The sequence below is a fragment of the Clavelina lepadiformis genome, chromosome 8 (genome assembly GCF_947623445.1).
Source record: "Clavelina lepadiformis chromosome 8, kaClaLepa1.1, whole genome shotgun sequence".
NCBI classification, from domain to species: domain Eukaryota; kingdom Metazoa; phylum Chordata; class Ascidiacea; order Aplousobranchia; family Clavelinidae; genus Clavelina; species Clavelina lepadiformis.
Window position 1 is genome coordinate 1,237,430 of NC_135247.1, and position 16,819 is coordinate 1,254,248.

A 16,819-nucleotide genomic window follows, 5' to 3' on the forward strand; every position below is an offset into this window, starting at 1 on the left:
GTCATCGGATTTCGGCAAGTTTATGGTATTTCTCATAAAGGTACCAACGTCATTATACTGAAACAAATTTAAGATATATTTACATGACTAATTATTTTTGATTGTTATAAGCTAATAAATTTCTGTTATAATAATTGTAATTTGCTGCTTATACAATATATTTCATTTACTTGGAAATATCCACAACACGCTGGATTTCTACTAATCGTATAAGAACTTGTACTACAACACTTCTTAGTCCCGAAATCATTGAACCAAAATCGAATTCGAGTTCCCGGTGGTGATCTGAATGTGTACGAGCATCGCATGTAGCTCAAATAGTATTCAAGGTATCCAGGTTGTTTGATTTGCTTTTCCTTGTTCAGTTCGGCATCGAATTGTAGAACTCCACAGACATGAACTAGATTCAATAAGTAGATTGAAGTTTTGTTAAAATATCACAATGAGTATTTTTTAAATTCCTCAAACAGTATTAAATAATGTGAATATATTAACTTGATAAGATTTCTAAAAGTTCATTGCTTTTATATGTTTAAAACCTGCTCTGTAAGATAATACAAATCCATCCCTCATCACACTCTTCTCTGAAATGAAGTCGATAGCTAGATTTGTTCCACGTGATATATAATGTGTATCCGTGCTTAGCTGGTAGAGATCCGTTCGAGATTCTCGCGCCTACAAATTGTTTTGTTAAACGTAACAATTGAAGCTGGGGCCATATTCTACTCGTTTTTAATTGTATTATGAAAGTTGATGCAATTTTATGAATGAAAAGTAGCGGTCAGAACATACTTATACACTTACTTGAAGTCGAATGCAGCAGGTTTCATTACTGACGAAATGAGCTGAGACATTGATGACGTGCTTGTATGGAGCCGTGATTTTCCATGTACAAATCTGGTTGGAATGATGATGACTAGGGTATACTGGGGATGTTAAGTTTTTCCAGTGGTTTGAAGAGTTTAAAGCTGATCCACATTCCTCTGCAAGAGATTAGGATAACGTCATTAAACAATGACTTTCAGAAATAAGTTAAAAAGAAATTTAAAATATTTCTACATTTTCAGACAGCAGCAAACATTGGAAGGCTTAAGATAACAAGCAGATAAATTGTTTTCGAAAGAGTTGCCTCACCAACTGCTGTGTAGGTCAATGAAAACCCTGAATAACTTGTATCTCTCGCCAAATGCAAGTAAAGTGACATTTCTGAGCTATTTGAATAATGTCGACTTGTGTCATCGGATTTCGGCAAGTTTATGGTATTTCTCATAAAGGAACCAACATCATAATACTGAAACAAATTTAAGGAATATTTACATGACTAATTATTTTTTATTGTTATAAACTAATAAATTTCTGTTATAATAATTGTAATTTGCTGCTTATATAATATATTTCATTTACTTGGAAATATCCACAACACGCTGGGTTTCTACTAATCGTATAAGAACTTGTACTACAACACTTCTTAGTCCCGAAATCATTGAACCAAAATCGAATTCGAGTTCCCGGTGGTGATCTGAATGTGTACGAGCATCGCATGTAGCTGAAATAGTATTCAAGGTATCCAGGTTGTTTGATTTGCTTTTCCTTGTTCAGTTCGGCATCGAATTGTAGAACTCCACAGACATGAACTAGATTCAAAAAGTAGATTGAAGTTTTGTAAAATATCACAATGAGTATTTTTAAAATTCCTCAAACAGTATCAAATAATGTGAATATATTAACTTGATAAGATTTTTAACAGTTCAATGTTTTTATATGTTTAAAACCTGCTCTGTAAGATAATACAAATCCATCCCTCATCACATTCTTCTCTGAAATGAAGTCGATAGCTAGATTTGTTCCACGTGATATATAATGTGTATCCGTGCTTAGCTGGTAGATATCCGTTCGAGATTCTCGCGCCTACAAATTGTTTTATTGAACGTAGCAATTGAAGCTGGGGCCATATTCTACTCGTTTTTAATTGTATTATGAAAGTTGATGCAATTTTATGAGTGAAAAACAGCGGTCAGAACATACTTATACACTTACTTGAAGTCGAATGCAGCAGGTTTCATTACTGACGAAATGAGCTGAGACATTGATGACGTGCTTGTATGGAGCCGTGATTTTCCATGTACAAATCTGGTTGGAATGATGATGACTAAGGTATACTGGGGATGTTAAGTTTTTCCAGTGGTTTGAAGAGTTTAAACCTGATCCACATTCCTCTGCAAGAGATTAGGATAATGTCAATAAACACTGACTTTCAGTAATAAGTTAAAAAGAAATTTAAAATATTTCTACATTTTCAGACAGCAGCAAACATTGGAAGGCTTAAGATAACAAGCAGATTATCTGTTTTCGAAAGAGTTGCCTCACCAACTGCTGTGTAGGTCAATGAAAACCCTGAATAATTTGTATCTCTCGCCAAATGCAAGTAAAGTGACATTTCTGAGCTATTTGAATAATGTCGGCTTGTGTCATCGGATTTCGGCAAGTTTATGGTATTTCTCATAAAGGAACCAACATCATAATACTGAAACCAATTTAAGGAATATTTACATGACTAATTATTTTTTATTGTTATAAACTAATAAATTTCTGTTATAATAATTGTAATTTGCTGCTTATATAATATATTCCATTTACTTGGAAATATCCACAACACGCTGGGTTTCTACTAATCGTATAAGAACTTGTACTACAACACTTCTTAGTCCCGAAATCATTGAACCAAAATCGAATTCGAGTTCCCAGTGGTGATCTGAATGTGTACGAGCATCGCATGTAGCTCAAATAGTATTCAAGGTATCCAGGTTGTTTGATTTGCTTTTCCTTGTTCAGTTCGGCATCGAATTGTAGAACTCCACAGACATGAACTAGATTCAATAAGTAGATTGAAGTTTTGTAAAAATATCACAATGAGTATTTTTAAAATTCCTCAAACAGTATCAAATTATGTGAATATATTAACTTGATAAGATTTTTAACAGTTCAATGTTTTTATATGTTTAAAACCTGCTCTGTAAGATAATACAAATCCATCCCTCATCACACTATTCTCTGAAATGAAGTCGATAGCTAGATTTGTTCCACGTGATACATAATGTGTATCCGTGCTTAGCTGGTAGAGATCCGTTCGAGATTCTCGCGCCTACAAATTGTTTTATTGAGCGTAGCAATTGAAGCTGGGGCCATATTCTACTCGTTTTTAATTGTATTATGCAAATTGATGCAATTTTATGAATGAAAAACAGCGGTCAGAACATACTTATACACTTACTTGAAGTCGAATGCAGCAGGTTTCATTACTGACGAAATGAGCTGAGACATTGATGACGTGCTTGTATGGAGCCGTGATTTTCCATGTACAGATCTGGTTGGAATGATGATGACTAGGGTATACTTGTGATGTTAAGTTTTTCCAGTGGTTTGAAGTGTTTAAAGCTGATCCACATTCCTCTGCAAGAGATTAGGATAATGTCATTAAACACTGACTTTCAGAAATAAGTTAAAAAGAAATTTAAAATATTTCTACATTCTCAGACAGCAGCAAACATTGGAAGGCTTAAGATAACAAGCAGATAAATTGTTTCGAAAGAGTTGCCTCACCAACTGCTGTGTAGGTCAATGAAAACCCTGAATAACTTGTATCTCTCGCCAAATGCAAGTAAAGTGACATTTCTGAGCTATTTGAATAATGTCGGCTTGTGTCATCGGATTTCGGCAAGTTTATGGTATTTCTCATAAAGGTACCAACGTCATTATACTGAAACAAATTTAAGATATATTTACATGACTAATTATTTTTGATTGTTATAAGCTAATAAATTTCTGTTATAATAATTGTAATTTGCTGCTTATACAATATATTTCATTTACTTGGAAATATCCACAACACGCTGGATTTCTACTAATCGTATAAGAACTTGTACTACAACACTTCTTAGTCCCGAAATCATTGAACCAAAATCGAATTCGAGTTCCCGGTGGTGATCTGAATGTGTACGAGCATCGCATGTAGCTGAAATAGTATTCAAGGTATCCAGGTTGTTTGATTTGCTTTTCCTTGTTCAGTTCGGCATCGAATTGTAGAACTCCACAGACATGAACTAGATTCAAAAAGTAGATTGAAGTTTTGTAAAATATCACAATGAGTATTTTTAAAATTCCTCAAACAGTATCAAATAATGTGAATATATTAACTTGATAAGATTTTTAACAGTTCAATGTTTTTATATGTTTAAAACCTGCTCTGTAAGATAATACAAATCCATCCCTCATCACACTCTTCTCTGAAATGAAGTCGATAGCTAGATTTGTTCCACGTGATATATAATGTGTATCCGTGCTTAGCTGGTAGATATCCGTTCGAGATTCTCGCGCCTACAAATTGTTTTATTGAACGTAGCAATTGAAGCTGGGGCCATATTCTACTCGTTTTTAATTGTATTATGAAAGTTGATGCAATTTTATGAGTGAAAAGTAGCGGTCAGAACATACTTATACACTTACTTGAAGTCGAATGCAGCAGGTTTCATTACTGACGAAATGAGCTGAGACATTGATGACGTGCTTGTATGGAGCCGTGATTTTCCATGTACAAATCTGGTTGGAATGATGATGACTAGGGTATACTGGGGATGTCAAGTTTTTCCAGTGGTTTGAAGAGTTTAAACCTGATCCACATTCCTCTGCAAGAGATTAGGATAATGTCAATAAACACTGACTTTCAGTAATAAGTTAAAAAGAAATTTAAAATATTTCTACATTTTCAGACAGCAGCAAACATTGGAAGGCTTAAGATAACAAGCAGATTATCTGTTTTCGAAAGAGTTGCCTCACCAACTGCTGTGTAGGTCAATGAAAACCCTGAATAATTTGTATCTCTCGCCAAATGCAAGTAAAGTGACATTTCTGAGCTATTTGAATAATGTCGGCTTGTGTCATCGGATTTCGGCAAGTTTATGGTATTTCTCATAAAGGTACCAACGTCATTATACTGAAACAAATATAAGATATATTTACATGACTAATTATTTTTGATTGTTATAAGCTAATAAATTTCTGTTATAATAATTGTAATTTGCTGCTTATACAATATATTTCATTTACTTGGAAATATCCACAACACGCTGGATTTCTACTAATCGTATAAGAACTTGTACTACAACACTTCTTAGTCCCGAAATCATTGAACCAAAATCGAATTCGAGTTCCCGGTGGTGATCTGAATGTGTACGAGCATCGCATGTAGCTCAAATAGTATTCAAGGTATCCAGGTTGTTTGATTTGCTTTTCCTTGTTCAGTTCGGCATCGAATTGTAGAACTCCACAGACATGAACTAGATTCAATAAGTAGATTGAAGTTTTGTTAAAATATCACAATGAGTATTTTTTAAATTCCTCAAACAGTATTAAATAATGTGAATATATTAACTTGATAAGATTTCTAAAAGTTCATTGCTTTTATATGTTTAAAACCTGCTCTGTAAGATAATACAAATCCATCCCTCATCACACTCTTCTCTGAAATGAAGTCGATAGCTAGATTTGTTCCACGTGATATATAATGTGTATCCGTGCTTAGCTGGTAGAGATCCGTTCGAGATTCTCGCGCCTACAAATTGTTTTGTTAAACGTAACAATTGAAGCTGGGGCCATATTCTACTCGTTTTTAATTGTATTATGAAAGTTGATGCAATTTTATGAATGAAAAGTAGCGGTCAGAACATACTTATACACTTACTTGAAGTCGAATGCAGCAGGTTTCATTACTGACGAAATGAGCTGAGACATTGATGACGTGCTTGTATGGAGCCGTGATTTTCCATGTACAAATCTGGTTGGAATGATGATGACTAGAGTATACTGGGGATGTTAAGTTTTTCCAGTGGTTTGAAGAGTTTAAAGCTGATCCACATTCCTCTGCAAGAGATTAGGATAACGTCATTAAACACTGACTTTCAGAAATAAGTTAAAAATAAATTTAAAATATTTCTACATTTTCAGACAGCAGCAAACATTGGAAGGCTTAACCCTATTCTAACTAGGCTTGGCTTCTCCCGCACACTGTCATATCAAAACGTGGCGTACAGTTGCATTGTTTGCTGTAGAAACTTGAAATTTGGTGACTTTTCCTAAAAAATGTTCAGCTATCTGTCCATGTTTGTTTGATAAAGTTGGATTTTGTAATTTTTAAGATATTGCGATATTTTCATAATTTTCCTCTGCTTTGCTCTGCTCTCCGCATTGAAGCGTATTACTCATTTACGCACCAATAACTCGACTAACTATTCTCTTTCGTTCTCTTCTCGCGGTCAGCTGGTTTTCCGCACAGCGGGTGCGCGGCGTAACAAGAAGAATTTATAGAAATGTGTCACTTTTAGAAATACTTAATTTACACTAAATTCACTTTCTTTAGTGTTACAATTATGATGTATACAGGAAGCCAGATGATTTTTCTACTAACCTGTAAAAATCCGATCAGTTTACGACGTACAGTTTTCTAGTAATTAACGATTGAAAATGTTTGTGCTGGGTCGGCCACACCTAGTTTTTTAGTAAACTCGCGAGCCTGGTTAGGATAGGGTTAAGATAACAAGCAGATAAATTGTTTTCGAAAGAGTTGCCTCACCAACTGCTGTGTAGGTCAATGAAAACCCTGAATAACTTGTATCTCTCGCCAAATGCAAGTAAAGTGACATTTCTGAGCTATTTGAATAATGTCGACTTGTGTCATCGGATTTCGGCAAGTTTATGGTATTTCTCAAAAAGGAACCAACATCATAATACTGAAACCAATTTAAGGAATATTTACATGACTAATTATTTTTTATTGTTATAAACTAATAAATTTCTGTTATAATAATTGTAATTTGCTGCTTATATAATATATTCCATTTACTTGGAAATATCCACAACACGCTGGGTTTCTACTAATCGTATAAGAACTTGTACTACAACACTTCTTAGTCCCGAAATCATTGAACCAAAATCGAATTCGAGTTCCCGGTGGTGATCTGAATGTGTACGAGCATCGCATGTAGCTCAAATAGTATTCAAGGTATCCAGGTTGTTTGATTTGCTTTTCCTTGTTCAGTTCGGCATCGAATTGTAGAACTCCACAGACATGAACTAGATTCAATAAGTAGATTGAAGTTTTGTAAAAATATCACAATGAGTATTTTTAAAATTCCTCAAACAGTATCAAATTATGTGAATATATTAACTTGATAAGATTTTTAACAGTTCAATGTTTTTATATGTTTAAAACCTGCTCTGTAAGATAATACAAATCCATCCCTCATCACACTATTCTCTGAAATGAAGTCGATAGCTAGATTTGTTCCACGTGATACATAATGTGTATCCGTGCTTAGCTGGTAGAGATCCGTTCGAGATTCTCGCGCCTACAAATTGTTTTATTGAGCGTAGCAATTGAAGCTGGGGCCATATTCTACTCGTTTTTAATTGTATTATGCAAATTGATGCAATTTTATGAATGAAAAACAGCGGTCAGAACATACTTATACACTTACTTGAAGTCGAATGCAGCAGGTTTCATTACTGACGAAATGAGCTGAGACATTGATGACGTGCTTGTATGGAGCCGTGATTTTCCATGTACAGATCTGGTTGGAATGATGATGACTAGGGTATACTTGTGATGTTAAGTTTTTCCAGTGGTTTGAAGTGTTTAAAGCTGATCCACATTCCTCTGCAAGAGATTAGGATAATGTCATTAAACACTGACTTTCAGAAATAAGTTAAAAAGAAATTTAAAATATTTCTACATTCTCAGACAGCAGCAAACATTGGAAGGCTTAAGATAACAAGCAGATAAATTGTTTCGAAAGAGTTGCCTCACCAACTGCTGTGTAGGTCAATGAAAACCCTGAATAACTTGTATCTCTCGCCAAATGCAAGTAAAGTGACATTTCTGAGCTATTTGAATAATGTCGGCTTGTGTCATCGGATTTCGGCAAGTTTATGGTATTTCTCATAAAGGTACCAACGTCATTATACTGAAACAAATTTAAGATATATTTACATGACTAATTATTTTTGATTGTTATAAGCTAATAAATTTCTGTTATAATAATTGTAATTTGCTGCTTATACAATATATTTCATTTACTTGGAAATATCCACAACACGCTGGATTTCTACTAATCGTATAAGAACTTGTACTACAACACTTCTTAGTCCCGAAATCATTGAACCAAAATCGAATTCGAGTTCCCGGTGGTGATCTGAATGTGTACGAGCATCGCATGTAGCTCAAATAGTATTCAAGGTATCCAGGTTGTTTGATTTGCTTTTCCTTGTTCAGTTCGGCATCGAATTGTAGAACTCCACAGACATGAACTAGATTCAATAAGTAGATTGAAGTTTTGTTAAAATATCACAATGAGTATTTTTTAAATTCCTCAAACAGTATTAAATAATGTGAATATATTAACTTGATAAGATTTCTAAAAGTTCATTGCTTTTATATGTTTAAAACCTGCTCTGTAAGATAATACAAATCCATCCCTCATCACACTCTTCTCTGAAATGAAGTCGATAGCTAGATTTGTTCCACGTGATATATAATGTGTATCCGTGCTTAGCTGGTAGAGATCCGTTCGAGATTCTCGCGCCTACAAATTGTTTTGTTAAACGTAACAATTGAAGCTGGGGCCATATTCTACTCGTTTTTAATTGTATTATGAAAGTTGATGCAATTTTATGAATGAAAAGTAGCGGTCAGAACATACTTATACACTTACTTGAAGTCGAATGCAGCAGGTTTCATTACTGACGAAATGAGCTGAGACATTGATGACGTGCTTGTATGGAGCCGTGATTTTCCATGTACAAATCTGGTTGGAATGATGATGACTAGGGTATACTGGGGATGTTAAGTTTTTCCAGTGGTTTGAAGAGTTTAAAGCTGATCCACATTCCTCTGCAAGAGATTAGGATAACGTCATTAAACACTGACTTTCAGAAATAAGTTAAAAATAAATTTAAAATATTTCTACATTTTCAGACAGCAGCAAACATTGGAAGGCTTAACCCTATTCTAACTAGGCTTGGCTTCTCCCGCACACTGTCATATCAAAACGTGGCGTACAGTTGCATTGTTTGCTGTAGAAACTTGAAATTTGGTGACTTTTCCTAAAAAATGTTCAGCTATCTGTCCATGTTTGTTTGATAAAGTTGGATTTTGTAATTTTTAAGATATTGCGATATTTTCATAATTTTCCTCTGCTTTGCTCTGCTCTCCGCATTGAAGCGTATTACTCATTTACGCACCAATAACTCGACTAACTATTCTCTTTCGTTCTCTTCTCGCGGTCAGCTGGTTTTCCGCACAGCGGGTGCGCGGCGTAACAAGAAGAATTTATAGAAATGTGTCACTTTTAGAAATACTTAATTTACACTAAATTCACTTTCTTTAGTGTTACAATTATGATGTATACAGGAAGCCAGATGATTTTTCTACTAACCTGTAAAAATCCGATCAGTTTACGACGTACAGTTTTCTAGTAATTAACGATTGAAAATGTTTGTGCTGGGTCGGCCACACCTAGTTTTTTAGTAAACTCGCGAGCCTGGTTAGGATAGGGTTAAGATAACAAGCAGATAAATTGTTTTCGAAAGAGTTGCCTCACCAACTGCTGTGTAGGTCAATGAAAACCCTGAATAACTTGTATCTCTCGCCAAATGCAAGTAAAGTGACATTTCTGAGCTATTTGAATAATGTCGACTTGTGTCATCGGATTTCGGCAAGTTTATGGTATTTCTCAAAAAGGAACCAACATCATAATACTGAAACCAATTTAAGGAATATTTACATGACTAATTATTTTTTATTGTTATAAACTAATAAATTTCTGTTATAATAATTGTAATTTGCTGCTTATATAATATATTCCATTTACTTGGAAATATCCACAACACGCTGGGTTTCTACTAATCGTATAAGAACTTGTACTACAACACTTCTTAGTCCCGAAATCATTGAACCAAAATCGAATTCGAGTTCCCGGTGGTGATCTGAATGTGTACGAGCATCGCATGTAGCTCAAATAGTATTCAAGGTATCCAGGTTGTTTGATTTGCTTTTCCTTGTTCAGTTCGGCATCGAATTGTAGAACTCCACAGACATGAACTAGATTCAATAAGTAGATTGAAGTTTTGTAAAAATATCACAATGAGTATTTTTAAAATTCCTCAAACAGTATCAAATTATGTGAATATATTAACTTGATAAGATTTTTAACAGTTCAATGTTTTTATATGTTTAAAACCTGCTCTGTAAGATAATACAAATCCATCCCTCATCACACTATTCTCTGAAATGAAGTCGATAGCTAGATTTGTTCCACGTGATACATAATGTGTATCCGTGCTTAGCTGGTAGAGATCCGTTCGAGATTCTCGCGCCTACAAATTGTTTTATTGAGCGTAGCAATTGAAGCTGGGGCCATATTCTACTCGTTTTTAATTGTATTATGCAAATTGATGCAATTTTATGAATGAAAAACAGCGGTCAGAACATACTTATACACTTACTTGAAGTCGAATGCAGCAGGTTTCATTACTGACGAAATGAGCTGAGACATTGATGACGTGCTTGTATGGAGCCGTGATTTTCCATGTACAGATCTGGTTGGAATGATGATGACTAGGGTATACTTGTGATGTTAAGTTTTTCCAGTGGTTTGAAGTGTTTAAAGCTGATCCACATTCCTCTGCAAGAGATTAGGATAATGTCATTAAACACTGACTTTCAGAAATAAGTTAAAAAGAAATTTAAAATATTTCTACATTCTCAGACAGCAGCAAACATTGGAAGGCTTAAGATAACAAGCAGATAAATTGTTTCGAAAGAGTTGCCTCACCAACTGCTGTGTAGGTCAATGAAAACCCTGAATAACTTGTATCTCTCGCCAAATGCAAGTAAAGTGACATTTCTGAGCTATTTGAATAATGTCGGCTTGTGTCATCGGATTTCGGCAAGTTTATGGTATTTCTCATAAAGGTACCAACGTCATTATACTGAAACAAATTTAAGATATATTTACATGACTAATTATTTTTGATTGTTATAAGCTAATAAATTTCTGTTATAATAATTGTAATTTGCTGCTTATACAATATATTTCATTTACTTGGAAATATCCACAACACGCTGGATTTCTACTAATCGTATAAGAACTTGTACTACAACACTTCTTAGTCCCGAAATCATTGAACCAAAATCGAATTCGAGTTCCCGGTGGTGATCTGAATGTGTACGAGCATCGCATGTAGCTCAAATAGTATTCAAGGTATCCAGGTTGTTTGATTTGCTTTTCCTTGTTCAGTTCGGCATCGAATTGTAGAACTCCACAGACATGAACTAGATTCAATAAGTAGATTGAAGTTTTGTTAAAATATCACAATGAGTATTTTTTAAATTCCTCAAACAGTATTAAATAATGTGAATATATTAACTTGATAAGATTTCTAAAAGTTCATTGCTTTTATATGTTTAAAACCTGCTCTGTAAGATAATACAAATCCATCCCTCATCACACTCTTCTCTGAAATGAAGTCGATAGCTAGATTTGTTCCACGTGATATATAATGTGTATCCGTGCTTAGCTGGTAGAGATCCGTTCGAGATTCTCGCGCCTACAAATTGTTTTGTTAAACGTAACAATTGAAGCTGGGGCCATATTCTACTCGTTTTTAATTGTATTATGAAAGTTGATGCAATTTTATGAATGAAAAGTAGCGGTCAGAACATACTTATACACTTACTTGAAGTCGAATGCAGCAGGTTTCATTACTGACGAAATGAGCTGAGACATTGATGACGTGCTTGTATGGAGCCGTGATTTTCCATGTACAAATCTGGTTGGAATGATGATGACTAGGGTATACTGGGGATGTTAAGTTTTTCCAGTGGTTTGAAGAGTTTAAAGCTGATCCACATTCCTCTGCAAGAGATTAGGATAACGTCATTAAACAATGACTTTCAGAAATAAGTTAAAAAGAAATTTAAAATATTTCTACATTTTCAGACAGCAGCAAACATTGGAAGGCTTAAGATAACAAGCAGATAAATTGTTTTCGAAAGAGTTGCCTCACCAACTGCTGTGTAGGTCAATGAAAACCCTGAATAACTTGTATCTCTCGCCAAATGCAAGTAAAGTGACATTTCTGAGCTATTTGAATAATGTCGACTTGTGTCATCGGATTTCGGCAAGTTTATGGTATTTCTCATAAAGGAACCAACATCATAATACTGAAACAAATTTAAGGAATATTTACATGACTAATTATTTTTTATTGTTATAAACTAATAAATTTCTGTTATAATAATTGTAATTTGCTGCTTATATAATATATTTCATTTACTTGGAAATATCCACAACACGCTGGGTTTCTACTAATCGTATAAGAACTTGTACTACAACACTTCTTAGTCCCGAAATCATTGAACCAAAATCGAATTCGAGTTCCCGGTGGTGATCTGAATGTGTACGAGCATCGCATGTAGCTGAAATAGTATTCAAGGTATCCAGGTTGTTTGATTTGCTTTTCCTTGTTCAGTTCGGCATCGAATTGTAGAACTCCACAGACATGAACTAGATTCAAAAAGTAGATTGAAGTTTTGTAAAATATCACAATGAGTATTTTTAAAATTCCTCAAACAGTATCAAATAATGTGAATATATTAACTTGATAAGATTTTTAACAGTTCAATGTTTTTATATGTTTAAAACCTGCTCTGTAAGATAATACAAATCCATCCCTCATCACACTCTTCTCTGAAATGAAGTCGATAGCTAGATTTGTTCCACGTGATATATAATGTGTATCCGTGCTTAGCTGGTAGATATCCGTTCGAGATTCTCGCGCCTACAAATTGTTTTATTGAACGTAGCAATTGAAGCTGGGGCCATATTCTACTCGTTTTTAATTGTATTATGAAAATTGATGCAATTTTATGAGTGAAAAGTAGCGGTCAGAACATACTTATACACTTACTTGAAGTCGAATGCAGCAGGTTTCATTACTGACGAAATGAGCTGAGACATTGATGACGTGCTTGTATGGAGCCGTGATTTTCCATTTACAAATCTGGTTGGAATGATGATGACTAAGGTATACTGGGGATGTTAAGTTTTTCCAGTGGTTTGAAGAGTTTAAACCTGATCCACATTCCTCTGCAAGAGATTAGGATAATGTCAATAAACACTGACTTTCAGTAATAAGTTAAAAAGAAATTTAAAATATTTCTACATTTTCAGACAGCAGCAAACATTGGAAGGCTTAAGATAACAAGCAGATAAATTGTTTTCGAAAGAGTTGCCTCACCAACTGCTGTGTAGGTCAATGAAAACCCTGAATAACTTGTATCTCTCGCCAAATGCAAGTAAAGTGACATTTCTGAGCTATTTGAATAATGTCGACTTGTGTCATCGGACTTCGGCAAGTTTATGGTATTTCTCATAAAGGAACCAACGTCATTATACTGATACGAATATAAGGAATATTTACATGACTAATTAGTTTTTGATTGTTATAAACTAATAAATTTCTGTTATAATAAATGTAATTTGCAGCTTATATAATATATTTCATTTACTTGGAAATATCCACAACACGCTGGATTTCTACTAATCGTATAAGAACTTGTACTGCAACACTTCTTAGTCCCGAAATCATTGAACCAAAATCGAATTCGAGTTCCCGGTGGTGATCTGAATGTGTACGAGCATCGCATGTAGCTGAAATAGTATTCAAGGTATCCAGGTTGTTTGATTTGCTTTTCCTTGTTCAGTTCGGCATCGAATTGTAGAACTCCACAGACATGAACTAGATTCAATAAGTAGATTGAAGTTTTGTTAAAATATCACAATGAGTATTTTTTAAATTCCTCAAACAGTATTAAATAATGTGAATATATTAACTTGATAAAATTTCTAAAAGTTCATTGCTTTTATATGTTTAAAACCTGCTCTGTAAGATAATACAAATCCATCCCTCATCACACTCTTCTCTGAAATGAAGTCGATAGCTAGATTTGTTCCACGTGATATATAATGTGTATCCGTGCTTAGCTGGTAGAGATCCGTTCGAGATTCTCGCGCCTACAAATTGTTTTGTTAAACGTAACAATTGAAGCTGGGGCCATATTCTACTCGTTTTTAATTGTATTATGAAAGTTGATGCAATTTTATGAATGAAAAGTAGCGGTCAGAACATACTTATACACTTACTTGAAGTCGAATGCAGCAGGTTTCATTACTGACGAAATGAGCTGAGATATTGATGACGTGCTTGTACGGAGCCGTGATTTTCCATGTACAAATCTGGTTGGAATGATGATGACTAGGGTATACTAGGGATGTTAAGTTTTTCCAGTGGTTTGAAGTGTTTAAAGTTGTTCCACATTCCTCTACAAGAGATTAGGATAATGTCATTAAACATTGATTTTCAGAAATAAGTTAAAAAGAAATTTAAAATATTTCTACATTCTCAGACAGCAACAAACATTGGAAGGCTTAAGATAACAAGCAGATAAATTGTTTCGAAAGAGTTGCCTCACCAACTGCTGTGTAGGTCAATGAAAACCCTGAATAACTTGTATCTCTCGCCAAATGCAAGTAAAGTGACATTTCTGAGCTATTTGAATAATGTCGGCTTGTGTCATCGGATTTCGGCAAGTTTATGGTATTTCTCATAAAGGAAACAACGTCATAATACTGAAACCAATTTAAGTAATGTTTACATGACTAATTATTTTTGATTGTTATAAACTAATAAATTTCTGTTATAATAATTGTAATTTGCTGCTTATATAATATATTCCATTTACTTGGAAATATCCACAACACGCTGGATTTCTACTAATCGTATAAGAACTTGTACTACAACACTTCTTAGTCCCGAAATCATTGAACCAAAATCGAATTCGAGTTCCCGGTGGTGATCTGAATGTGTACGAACATCGCATGTAGCTGAAATAGTATTCAAGGTATCCAGGTTGTTTGATTTGCTTTTCCTTGTTGAGTTCGGCATCGAATTGTAGAACTCCACATACATGAACTAGATTCAATAAGTAGATTGGAGTTTTGTTAAAATATCACAATGAGTATTTTTAAAATTTCCTTAAACAGTATTAAATAATGTGAATATATTAACTTGATAAGATTTTTAACAGTTCATTGCTTTTATATGTTTAAAACCTGCTCTGTAAGATAATACAAATCCGTTCATCATCACACTCTTCTCTGAAATGAAGTCGATAGCTAGATTTGTTCCACGTGATACATAATGTGTATCCGTGCTTAGCTGGTAGAGATCCGTTCGAGATTCTCGCGCCTACAAATTGTTTTATTGAACATAGCAATTGAACCTGGGGCCATACTCTACTCGTTTTTAATTGTATTATGAAAGTTGATGCAAATTTATGTATGAAAAGTAGCGGTCAGAACATAAGCTACTTATACACTTACTTGAAGTCGAATGCAGCAGGTTTCATTACTGACGAAATGAGCTGAGACATTGATGACGTGCTTGTATGGAGCCGTGATGGTCCATGTACAAATCTGGTTGGAATGATGATGACTAGGGTATACTGGGGATGTTAAGTTTTTCCAGTGGTTTGAAGATTTTAAAGCTGATCCACATTCCTCTGCAAGAGATTAGGATAATGTCAATAGACACTGACTTTCAGAAATAAGTTAAAAAGAAATTTAAAATATTTCTACATTTTCAGACAGCAGCAAACATTGGAAGGCTTAAGATAACAAGCAGATAAATTGTTTTCGAAAGAGTTTCCTTACCAACTGCTGTGTAGGTCAATGAAAACCCTGAATAACTTGTATCTCTCGCCAAATGCAAGTAAAGTGACATTTCTGAGCTATTTGAATAATGTCGACTTGTGTCATCGGATTTCGGCAAGTTTATGGTATTTCTCATAAAGGAACCAACATCATAATACTGAAACCAATTTAAGGAATATTTACATGACTAATTATTTTTTATTGTTATAAACTAATAAATTTCTGTTATAATAATTGTAATTTGCTGCTTATATAATATATTCCATTTACTTGGAAATATCCACAACACGCTGGGTTTCTACTAATCGTATAAGAACTTGTACTACAACACTTCTTAGTCCCGAAATCATTGAACCAAAATCGAATTCGAGTTCCCAGTGGTGATCTGAACGTGTACGAGCATCGCAGGTAATTACCGAAATCTTCAGGACAACCTGGTTGTTGAATTTGCTTTTTTATGTTCAGTTCGACGTCGAAATCCAATTTTCCACATTCATCAGCTTAATAACATATGCACCATGGTTGTCAGTGATCTTTCATTGAAATATATTTTAAACTCGTTTCTTTTGTTACATTTTGGATACGTGAAGTTTCTTGTGTGCTAGTTGTATGGATTCAGCCTATTTGATATCTTGTAGTTTTTTCGCTTTTCTATTGAAGCTATTATTTTTTATTCTATTATTTTCTATTGTTTTAGAAACAAACTCAACTTACTTGAATGGCAACAACTGATGAACAGAGTGAACATGACGCTTGAAATAATAATGAGGTTGCAAGCATTACGCTGCATGTTTTCTTCAGCCAACAAATAATTGAGTTACGCCTAAAATTTGATATTTCTGCGTTTTAACTTAATTTCTGCTTATTGTCTATCCTTTGAAGCTTAATCCATGTTTTTATTAAGCAAAACGTTTAAAGTTTTTTCAAACTTTATTACTTTAAAACAAACAATGGACTTTGAAAGTCGCTTCCTGTTTGAAATGATCGCACAAATC

General features: G+C 34.2%; 2 protein-coding genes across 2 annotated transcripts; both read right to left on the bottom strand.

Annotated features, from left to right (window-relative positions):
• Positions 1-792: 792 nt before the first annotated feature.
• On the bottom strand, positions 793-3,670 carry LOC143468599 (cubilin-like). Its single transcript, XM_076965928.1, has 10 exons — positions 3,601-3,670; positions 3,272-3,450; positions 3,007-3,142; positions 2,638-2,867; positions 2,368-2,524; positions 2,038-2,216; positions 1,773-1,908; positions 1,405-1,634; positions 1,135-1,291; positions 793-983 (listed from the first exon to the last, which is right to left on the bottom strand). The coding sequence occupies exons 1-10, from the start codon at positions 3,668-3,670 to the stop codon at positions 793-795; spliced, it is 1,665 nt and encodes a 554-aa protein (XP_076822043.1).
• An 8,105-nt stretch (positions 3,671-11,775) lies between these two features.
• On the bottom strand, positions 11,776-15,894 carry LOC143468600 (cubilin-like). The gene is made up of 14 exons (XM_076965929.1): positions 15,825-15,894; positions 15,495-15,673; positions 15,225-15,360; positions 14,855-15,084; positions 14,585-14,741; positions 14,256-14,434; positions 13,991-14,126; positions 13,622-13,851; positions 13,351-13,507; positions 13,021-13,199; positions 12,756-12,891; positions 12,388-12,617; positions 12,118-12,274; positions 11,776-11,966 (listed from the first exon to the last, which is right to left on the bottom strand). Exons 1-14 carry the CDS (start codon positions 15,892-15,894, stop codon positions 11,776-11,778), a joined length of 2,367 nt encoding a protein of 788 aa, XP_076822044.1.
• Positions 15,895-16,819: the final 925 nt, after the last annotated feature.

Excerpts from the sequence above, each read along its gene's own strand:
- LOC143468600 (XM_076965929.1), bottom strand. The coding sequence starts at position 15,894 with ATGTCACTTTACTTGCATTTGGCGAGAGATACAAGTTATTCAGGGTTT. Across the intron at positions 12,275-12,387 it reads CGTGTTGTGGATATTTCCAA|TATTATGATGTTGGTTCCTT; the intron begins GTAAATGAAATA and ends AATTTGTTTCAG. Across the intron at positions 11,967-12,117 it reads ATTGACCTACACAGCAGTTG|AGGAATGTGGATCAGCTTTA; the intron begins GTGAGGCAACTC and ends AATCTCTTGCAG.
- LOC143468599 (XM_076965928.1), bottom strand. The coding sequence starts at position 3,670 with ATGTCACTTTACTTGCATTTGGCGAGAGATACAAGTTATTCAGGGTTT. Across the intron at positions 2,868-3,006 it reads TGTATTATCTTACAGAGCAG|TTCATGTCTGTGGAGTTCTA; the intron begins GTTTTAAACATA and ends TATTGAATCTAG. Across the intron at positions 2,217-2,367 it reads ATTGACCTACACAGCAGTTG|AGGAATGTGGATCAGGTTTA; the intron begins GTGAGGCAACTC and ends AATCTCTTGCAG.